The sequence below is a fragment of the Macrotis lagotis genome, chromosome 4 (genome assembly GCF_037893015.1).
Source record: "Macrotis lagotis isolate mMagLag1 chromosome 4, bilby.v1.9.chrom.fasta, whole genome shotgun sequence".
Classification (NCBI taxonomy): Eukaryota; Metazoa; Chordata; class Mammalia; order Peramelemorphia; family Peramelidae; genus Macrotis; species Macrotis lagotis.
Window position 1 is genome coordinate 259,865,383 of NC_133661.1, and position 10,542 is coordinate 259,875,924.

Here is a 10,542-nt window from a genome sequence, read left to right on the forward strand (position 1 = left end):
TGTCATATTAGTCATTTTTTTAAAAATGCAAGAAAAACAAAGTGAGAAAATTATATTTCTACTTGTATTCAGAGTTCATCAGTTCTCTCTTTGGAAGTAGCTAGAATTACTTTCATTATAAAGCCTTTGAAAAGTCTTGAATCATTGTATTCATCAGAGCAGTCAAGTCTTTCACTGTTGGTCATCATTACTACAATTGCTGTTAATGTGCATTTGTGTATTTTTCTTCCTTCTTTGAACCAATTCTGATGAGAATGAGTTTCAAGTCTTGCCTGCCATTCTGTCATTTTCTTCCTTACTTTAAAAGTTTTTCCTTGGGTGTCTCTTTTAAATGAGAAAATTTTCCATATTCTTCTCCCAGTTTATCCCTCTTTTCCCCTCCTTTCATTGTCTTGGGGACGATCATTCCATCAAAATCAGCTCACACCTATGCCTTCTGTTTGTATAAATTCTAACTGCCTTAATAATGATAAAGTTCTTAGGAAATACCTTTATTATCTTCTAAAGGAATGCCAACAGTTTATTTAGTAGCTTAAGATTACTCTTTCAAGTTTACCTTTTAAAGCTTCTCTTGAGTCTACTGTTTAAAAATCAAATTTTCTTTTCACCTCTGGTCTTTTAATCAGGAATGCTTGAAAGTCCTCTATTTCAATAAATATCTAGTTTGCCCCTCAAGGATTACACTCAATTTTGCTGAGTAGGTGATTTTTATTTTAGCTTCTTTGCCTTCTGGAATATCATATTTTCCATTCCTTTAGCATAGAAGATTCTTAGTCTCATGTAATTTTGACAGTGGCTCCATGTTTCTTAATTGTTACTTTCTGGTTACCTAAAGTATTATCTCCTTAACCTGGGAACTCTGAAAGTTGCCTGTAATATTCCTGGATGTTTTCATTTTGGGATGTCTTTCAGGAGGTGATAAGTGGATTTCTTCAGTTTTAATTTTACCTTCTGGATCTAAGATAGCAAGGTAGTTTTCCTTTATAATTTCTTTAAATATGATTTCTAGGCTCTTTCTTTTATCATGAACTTCATGTAGCCAATAATTCTTTTATTTTTTGGTAGAAAAATTTATTACAAATGCAGAATAGCCACAAACTAGAGGTAAACAAGCTAGGCAGAGTTGCGCTAGATGAAAGATGGCAGCAAGCTCTTTGGAAGTCAAACAGATGATGTTCTGGTCTCAACATAATTTTTAATATTTTTTTATTTTTTTATTTTTTTTAGGTTTTTGCAAGGCAAATGGGGTTAAGTGGCTTGCCCAAGGCCACACAGATATCAACATAATTTTTTAACCACTCGGGGACAAGGACTGATTTTGAGCACAGAAGGTAGGAGTGGGGGCAGTGACATAACCACTCCACCCACTGCTTCCTTGACCATTCAACCAAAAGAAACATGGGCATGACTTTGGTTGGATGCTCACATGGGCATTTTAAGAAAGGGATGACCTCCCTAAAGACAGACTTCTCCTAAGTCACTGAACACCATTTTAAACAACTGATTTAATGAGATGATTTCCATACACTCTAGATAAAGTTCACAATTCAGTGAAGTACAAAACATTAAATTGTAAATAGCAACAATGCCCTACCCCTGCCACATCTTTGACAGATGGGAGATGGGGTCTGAGTCATACTGCTAGTATTCCATGTACAAAAGAATTACTCTGATTAATATTAAATTATACTAAAAACCAATGTAGTCCTCCAATAATTCTTCTTGATATATTTTTCCAATGGGTAGTTTGCATTTTCCTTTATTCATTATCTTTTGACTTTGTTTTATTGTCTCCTGAAGTCCCATTAAGTCATTAGCTTCCACTTGCCCAATTTTAATTTTCTAAGTAATCTTTTCTTCAATGGATTTTGATCTATTCTGCTTTTTAAAAATTTTTCCTTCAATGAATTTTTGTGTCCTTATAATACTAGACCAATTTTGTTTCTTAAGTTATTATTTTCTTCAGTACTTTCTGTGCCTCTTTTATCAAGCTGACCATTATTTTTTTCATGATTTTCTTGTATCACACTTATTCTTTTCTCAATTTTTCCTGTATTTTATCTCTTTCCAGGAACTTTTGTTGTTCTGAGATTCAATTAGGGTTTTTCTTTGATTTTTTTTTGGTAGTTATTTCCACAAATTTTTCTTCTTCTAAATTTATATCTTAGTCTTTCCTGACACCCTGGTAGCCTTCTTATAAGTCAAATTCTTTGTTTTGTTTTATTATTGTTTACTCATTTTTTCAGACTATTTTCATTTACTTTTAACTTTATGTTAATGTTGGACTGTGCTCACCTGAGAGTGAGCAGGCATAGTTCCAAACTTTAGGCTCTTTCATGTTGCTGTTTTCAAAGTTATGTCTGTAAGTTCTTGGAGTTTCCAAAGCAATGTGATCCTGCTTTCCTGGTCTGTACTCTGGTCTTATTAAGTAAAGACCTCTGGTCATCCTCTGGTGCACGTATTAGAACTCCTCTCTGCATTGGAATTCTGACCAGGGACTCTGCTCCCTTGTGACCAATCACCAGTATTTCTTTCCACTCTGGAACAGGGACCCCAAATTGCATATTGGTCACAGTGTTACTAATCAGTGCTAGCTTTACCCAGAGTCAGCAAAAGGTTCCTTGTAATCTTTTTTTCTTAGCAGTTGTCTGACCCCCTCACCACCTCTATGCTGAGAGCTCTTAAAGCTGCTTCAGCCCTGGACAGACCACCATCCCAGCAATACAGAATTCTTCTTCTGTCCTCTTAAGTTTTTTAAGGCCAATAAAAAAATGGAACCAACTTTTTCTTGGCTATACTGCTCCAAAACTTGATTTTAGTTGTTAATTTAGAGTTGTTTTAAAGGAAGACTGGGAGAATTACGATGAATGGTTGCCCCAATCCACCATCTTGGCTCCCTTATTGTTGGTACTTAATGTTTATTGATTAAGAGATGGGAACTGATTCCTAAATAAGAAGTGTTCCTTAGTTTGTCTACCTAATGTTCTTTTTAAATCTTTGAACAATTTTTCCTTTCAAAAAACAAAGAAAGTGATTTTTATTTCATGACATAAATAAATTGTAAACCTGACTGAGTAATAAAGATCATTTCCAAACAGATAAACTGTAGGGAAAGAAAAAGCAAATTCAGAAAGTGAAGTGCTGGCAATAATTCTATCCCCACTGTCTCAGACTGGAAATCTAATGCTCAAGTTCTTATTCGTTGAAATAGTAGCAAGTAAAAGAAGTCAGAATTCAACTTCTCTTCTGGGTAAGTGACATTTATGAGAGTAGAGAGAGGAGAAATCAAAGCTTTTGGAATGTTCTAATTACATTTGTCTTACATGTGAAGAGGAACCCTTGGAGAATAATCTCTTCATAGCATGTCCTTGATTTGATTACAAGCACACTAAAAATTCATTCCCACAAAACTCACAGGTGAATTTGTTTAGTCACATCACAAGTTTAAGGAAGTTACTAGTTAATCAGAAACATGACAGGTGAGGGAAATGAAATTTGCTCCCAAAGTATCATTAACAGTCAAAAGCAAGCAATACAAATCTTTTTTTTGGTAAGTTGATAATTTCAAACAAAATTGACTTTATTTGCTTTGTGATATTTTGGAAGCACTTCACAGACTTTTATTTTTGGTAAATTGCTTGTACTACTAAACTATAGAAACTTTAATGTAGGAATACATATACAAACGCATGCACACATGGATGCATTAAAATTATTTGTAGATCTAGGCAAAAACAAAATATTAACATTTCCAGTTTAACCATATGGTATTTATAAATTTTCTTATAATTTCTATATTAAGCATAGTCATAAAATATATACCCTAAGGCTGTGTTTATTTTGGTGGAAGCTGAATAAAAATAATCTTTAGCAACCACTTAACAATTTTAATTGCAAAGGTTTTATTAGTGAGTTCATATTTACTTTTTTGTGATCATTTAAGTCTTTATAATAGACATTCTAAACTAATCTGAATCTGTGAGGTATTCTCAAAAGTTAATAGACAGGAAACACTGTATATTAGACTCTTTTTTGACAGTTTTTAAAAAGAATTTTGGATGACTCAGTTTTTAATAATCAGTTTCTTCCTTGGCACTAAATACTGGAAGGATAAAGTTATATTCCAAGTCATTCTACTAAAATCAGTAAAGTACTAGGAAAGCATAGAATGTTCTTATATCTTGATTACAATCATCATTTCCACTGTGCTATTAGCTGGGTCATTCTACAACTCTGGGTTTCTCCTTGTTGAGATATTGAATTTTGATCATTTCTTTAGCTCAGGTTCCCTAAGTGGAGTTCTGAGGAGACCACATATGCAATTGACATAATAAACATTAGTCCTCACAAACTCAGGGCTAATCCAGCCAGGAGGTTACTGAATAGACAAAGTGTTCTTTATCTCTTCTCTCTCTCTCTCTCTCTCTCTCTCTCTCTCTCTCTCTCTCTCTGTGTGTCTCTCTCTATGTCTCTGTCTCTTTCTCTCTGTTTCTGTCTTTCTTATTCAAACAACATATACATACCTACATTTAGCTAGCAGAATAGGACTCATATGTACAGAATTCCCATTTTAGTAAAAGAGAATAAGAACCATTGGATGCTTTTATGTTTATGGACCAAAAGGTCAAGAGTTTGAGCTAAATTCTGCTAGCAGTACTCATTTCCAAAGTTCTTGACCATATTTAACTCAACAAAATGTTTTTGTTTTTCCTATTAATGGTATTTGAGAGTTGTCTAGGGCACAGAGAGGCATGACTTTATATGATTTGTTCAGTGTCTCAGTCAATACATGTCAAAGGCAGAACTCAAACTTGGGCTTTCCTGACCAGATCTGGCTGTTTTTCTGGCATCTCAATTAAGATAATAAATTATTTAATGACACTCCATTACAATGAAACTTACCTGAATTTTTTAATTGGAGACTGCTTTTCTTGAGCAGTAGCCAGATGCCCAGAATAATAGACTGGGAAAAACATAATGTTCCAGTTTGTTGAAAACCAAGTCATGAAAAATGGGCAATAGAAGTTCTTATATGTGATCTTTACAATCTGTGTGGTTCCAACCCAAGAGGACGAGACTGACAAAATAATCAAGAATCCCCAGACGACTTTGAGAAAGAGAGATGCACATGACTGGCAGCGAGTCTTGACTCTGTTTTCTTGACTGTTGCTGTCTGGGTGGATCTGCGTCCCCTCATCTCCTGAAAAGGGAGATGAAACACACATGCATCACATTCATTCAAAAGTATTATTAAGATGTTTCATTTCCTAAATATTCCTTCAATTGATCAGAAACAGTCTTTTAAGTGTAAACAGATATTCCTTTGCTATCTTACCAAAGATTTGCTAAAGCTGAAAATCAAAGAGTGTAATATTAAAGAGAAATTTGTGTTTTCTGTATTTGGCTTCTATGAGAAGGATGAGAAAAAAGGGTTCAGTGAAATCTTTGTTTCATTCATTTTTGTGGTGAAGGAAATAAGAATTGTATCATATTTGGTGCTTAATTGTATTTTGAGTGTCTATATAAGATATAATGACCTGATATCCACTTTGGGGAAAACCCTAGAAATAAGCCATACCTAAGCTTTATTGTAGGCATTTCCCTAGAGTTTTAGTCTGATCAGTAGCAAAATTAGAAAAATACTTCTAGGGTCAAGTCCCCAAGATCAAAATGTTTTCATGTGAACCCAAATTTTTTGGGGTAGCTACAAGTATACTTTTCTAAACCTCTTTTTCAAGGCAAAGTAAGATGCAACTTTTGCTTAGACTAATTCTGTTAACCATCTAAAAATACAATATACATTAAAATCTAAACCCCTTATTCCATAAATATATTTGCATTTTAGAAAGTTTAGAAAATTTAGAAAGAAAGTATTTCTTAGCAGCTAGCAGTCAATAATGACTATAAAATATCTTTTACTAGATAAGTAACCATGATGAAATCAACCTCATCTCAAAACTTGTTTCCTATTTTGTAATGCATGTATAATATATACACTAACCTATTTCACAAGGTTGAGATAAAGTTCTCCATAAATCTTAAAATTGATAATAATATTTCAAAGTTCTTTGATTTCATTGGGTTAGGAATTCTACCCAACAGTACTTATCTCAACCATTACACATATTTAATAGAGAGAGATAATTTTATGGGTTTCTGTGAACAAAATTGGAGCTGTTAGTCAGCTTTTTGGTTATATTTTAAATTTTATTAAAGATTTTCTTTCTATAACACATACATTTTCCAGTATATCTACATTTCCCTTTCTAGAGAGTCATTCCTTATAATGAGAATTTTTGGGGGAAAAAAAGTTAAGTAAAACTAACCAAAAAGCCCAATTTTATAAGTAGTTCTTCAAATAAACAGTCCTCCCATTTGTAAAGAACAGAAAGAGTTACATTTTCATATTGTATCTTTTTTTTAAGTTTTTGCAAGGCAAATGGGGTTAGGTGGCTTGTCCGAAGCCACACAGCTAGCTAATTATTAAGTGTCTGAGACCAGATTTGAACCCAGGTATTCCTGACTCCAAGATCGGTGCTTTATCCACTATGCCACCTAGCCGCCCCTTCATATTGCATCTTTTCTTTTGGGCTAGAATTAATTGTTATAATTCCATAGCAATTTCAGTTTTAATTACTTTTTTAATTACTATTTGGCATGATTCCAAATAACTATTGTGTATATATATGTGCATGTCTGTGTTTGTGTATATGTAAATATATTTGTATATGTATATATATGTATATATATATATATATATATATATATATATATATATATATATATATATATACAAACATCATCAGGAAAATTATATTTATACATACACATAGGTGTATGCATTATTTTCCTGATCTTGATTACTTCCCTTTGTATAATAAATGCCATCTCATTCTTCTCTGAATTCATCAAATTCATCTTTTCCTTACAATGTCAGAATGTTTAATTGCATCCACATATTATGAAGGTTATCATAGCACTAGATATCAGTTTTTTGATTGTCAATAAAATGTGGATATTAGAGTGAGATCCTTAACTAAGCCTATCAGAGGAGCTGAATCCTAACAATCTTGATTTTCTCATTATTAAACAAAACTAATAAAAGAAGCTGCAGCTAAATGAAGAGAGGCAAACAAAAGACTTGACAGAACTAAATTTATCATAGTCCAAAGTAGCAATAAATATCAGTCCTAGGAACATTATTCCCATGTCAGCTCATGCTGTGATACAAATAAAAAGCATTGCAAAAAGACTATCATAAAAATATTTGTAGTATATGTATCAACATTGGTTGTTAAAGATAAAGTAGTAGAGAAATTTCAGGAAGTTGTTAAGAGCCTCAAAATCATCAATGTGGACTCTGACATTTCATGAATTCAATTAAAAGAGGGAAATATATGAATGCTGAGAAATATGGGAGGAAATAAAGTTCAGGAAAAAATAAATGAGAAAGGTCAAAGATATATAGATTATCTAAATTCTTTTTTTCAAGAAAATAATTAGTGTTGTGCATGGTTAATACTGAATTATAGCATTAGAAACAGATTTCATTTTATCAGACAATAAGAGAATGTAGCCAGTCTCAGAATCAATAGAACTGGGTTCAAGTACTATCTCTGTCACAAATTGGTTCTGTCACCCTAGGCTTAAACTCTAAATGATCTTGGGAAATATCTACGACTATAAATCTTGTAAGAGAAAGTGCCAGCCTACATTGCTAAAGTGAGTTTCCTTATCTAGAAGTTCCCAATATCAATAAAACCACAAGTCCAGTCTCTACATCTTTAACAGGCAGGAAATGACTTGGTGTCAATGTGAATTTTCCCTGAATGAGCAATTTACAGCAGACCACTAATTTGTCAAGGCTAAGATAAGAACAAGTAAAAAACAAGAATAATAGTGAGAAAAATATGGCATATATAAAAATCAACTACATTTTGAAATATCTATTTAAATAAGCAAAGGACAATGAAATAGGAGATGAACAAAATAAATTATGTTGACACAGCAAAAAGATCAGTAGAACCCAGAAGACAGCTTGGTCAGCAGACATTTGACTTACTCATGAAATAGAGTGAGATGGCAGTCATCCGGAACACTGGGTTAGAATATTAACTCACTTGTAAAAATCATATAAATAAGGTTATTGAATGATTATGAGTAGTTACTGTCTGATAGAGGAAGAATCAGAAGAGGGTGAAATGAGTCAAAAGATAGTTTGACAAGATATCCAAACAAACAAATATATTCCATAAGCATTCAAAGATAGAAGTGAAAGGAGAGCAATATATTTTAAAAATAAATGTTGTTGACTTCCAGCCAAGATGGCAGAGAGAAGACAGGCAGTGTGGTAACATCTCCTGGCTTCCCCTCAGAAATAATATGAAACAAACCTCTTTACAGAAATCTGATCAACAAAACCCAGAAAAAGAAGCTAGGAGAAGAACATCTACCTCAAAGTTTATCTTTGGGGATCATGGGTGAGCTGGGAGCAGAGAGCAGAGACCCTGCCAGGAGGGGTGAGAGCTCCACTAGCCTGGGATTAGCCAAGGAGGAATTGATTGTGGGAGCCCCAGTTCAGAAACCATTTGGGACATGGAGGCATTGGCTGTAGGGCTGAGAGGCTGCAGACCTGATGGTCTGGGGCTTACCAGAATGGCTGGAGGGCGATTTCCAGTGCAGGATGGTTGCAGACATTTTGCGGGACTCCTCTGGTCTAGAGTACCTGAGACTCCATACTTCGATTTCAGCTTCCTGGAACAAACACAGTAACAGCCCACCTCCTCCTAGGCTCAGGAGTGGGCAGCAGAGCTCCCTCAGAATAGGGACAGTAATTACCTTGCCCCAGGATATAGCCCACATTGTTAAAGATTAAAAGTATCCAGCAGCTTCGCCCACATCCTTCAGGCCAAGGGAGAGTGCCTTAAATCAAGGTCACAGACACTCCAGAGATAGCAATCAGCAGCTACTACAGGCTGGCCCACGTGGAATTATTAAACTCAGTGAGCAAAGCCTCCAGCACTCCCTACTGTCCAGCCCACTTAGAGTTACTGAACCCGGTGAGTAAAGCCTCTAGAGATCCCAACATCAAACCTCTGTGAACCAGCCCTTCCTCCAGCCCAAGATGTTAGGAAAATGAAGAAAGACTAGTGGAAAGGGAATCCATAGAAAAATTCCTAGAAGGTAAAGAATATGATTTGGTCTCAAGCACAGAAAGACTTTCTTGAAGAAATCAGGAAGGAGTTTAAAAATCAAATGGAAAACTTGGGAAAAGAAAGCCAAGAGAAGATGATCACCTTGCATCAAGAAAACAAATCTTTAGAAAATACAATTGAACAAATGCAAAAAGAAAACAATTCTCTCAAAACCTCAATTGGCCAAATGGAAAACTCTTTCAAAAATAGAATTGACCGGGCAGCTAGGTGACGCAGTAGATAGAGCACCAGCCTTGGAGTCAGGAGTACCTGAGTTCAAATCTGGATCAGACACTTAATAATTACCTAGCTGTGTGGCCTTGGGCAAGCCACTTAACCCCATTGCTTTGCAAAAAAAAATAGAATTGACCAATTGGAAAAGGAGTTGCAAAAGGTAAATGAAGAAAATTCTTCTCTAAAAAAAAAATGGAATCTGTGGAAACTATTGATTTCATGAGACAACAAGATTCTGTTAAACAAAACCAAAAGATTGGAAAAAATAGAAGAAAATGTAAAATACCTCATCAGCAAAACTACTGACCTCAAGAATAGATTGAGGAGAGATAACCTAAGAATTATTGGTCTTCTTGAAAACATTGAAGAGGAAAAAAGTCTGATTAATATTACAGGATTTAGTGATGGAAAATTACCCTGATATCATGGAACCAGAGGGCAAAATAGTTTTAGAAAAAATACATCGATCCTCTCAGGAAAGAGATCCTCAAATGAAAATACCAAGGAATATCATGGCCAAATTTGAGATCTATCAAATAAAAGAGAAAATCCTGCAAGGAGCCAGAATTTAAATATCAAGGAGCCACAGTAAGGATTACACAGGACCTGACTGCATCAACATTAAGGCATTGAAGGGCTTGGAATGAGATATTCCAAAGAGCAAGGGAGCTTGGAATGCAGTCAAAAATCCATTATCTGACAAAACTGAACCTTCTATTCCAGGGGAAAAGATGAACATTTAATGAAATGGAAGACTTCCAACATTTCCTGATGAAAATATCAGAGCTAAATAGAAAATTTGGTCATCAAGAGACACATTAAAAGGTTTTTTTTAACCTGCTATCCAATAAGATGAAACTAGCTATATCTCCACCTGGGAGAAAGATTCTCATAGTCTTGATTACTGTAACTCTATTAGAGAGAATATACTTAGCCAGAAGTGATGGACACTCATGACTTATCCGTGAAACTGCTATCCAATAAGATGAAACTGACTATATCTCTACATGGGAGAAAGACTCTAATAATTATCGATAATTGTAATTCTATTAGAGAGAATATGATGGATACTCATGACTTTTCTATGACTCAGATAGAATGATTTAAAAACAAT

At 34.4% G+C, this 10,542-nt stretch overlaps 1 protein-coding gene across 2 annotated transcripts in view; it reads right to left on the reverse strand.

Annotated features, from left to right (window-relative positions):
- SLC35F4 (solute carrier family 35 member F4) overlaps positions 1–8,963 on the reverse strand; it is a 48,497-nt gene extending 39,534 nt beyond the window's left edge. The window contains exons 1-2 of one of the 2 annotated variants that reach the window (XM_074235898.1): positions 8,652–8,963; positions 4,903–5,200 (exon numbers count right to left, since the gene is read on the reverse strand). In XM_074235898.1, the coding sequence (XP_074091999.1) occupies positions 4,903–5,200; positions 8,652–8,862 (509 nt within the window). In that variant the 5' untranslated portion in view covers positions 8,863–8,963. Of the gene's footprint in view, positions 1–4,902; positions 5,201–8,651 lie in introns of those variants that run through there. The other variant, XM_074235899.1, reaches the window with a different exon arrangement.
- Between the last annotated feature and the right edge of the window lie 1,579 nt (positions 8,964–10,542).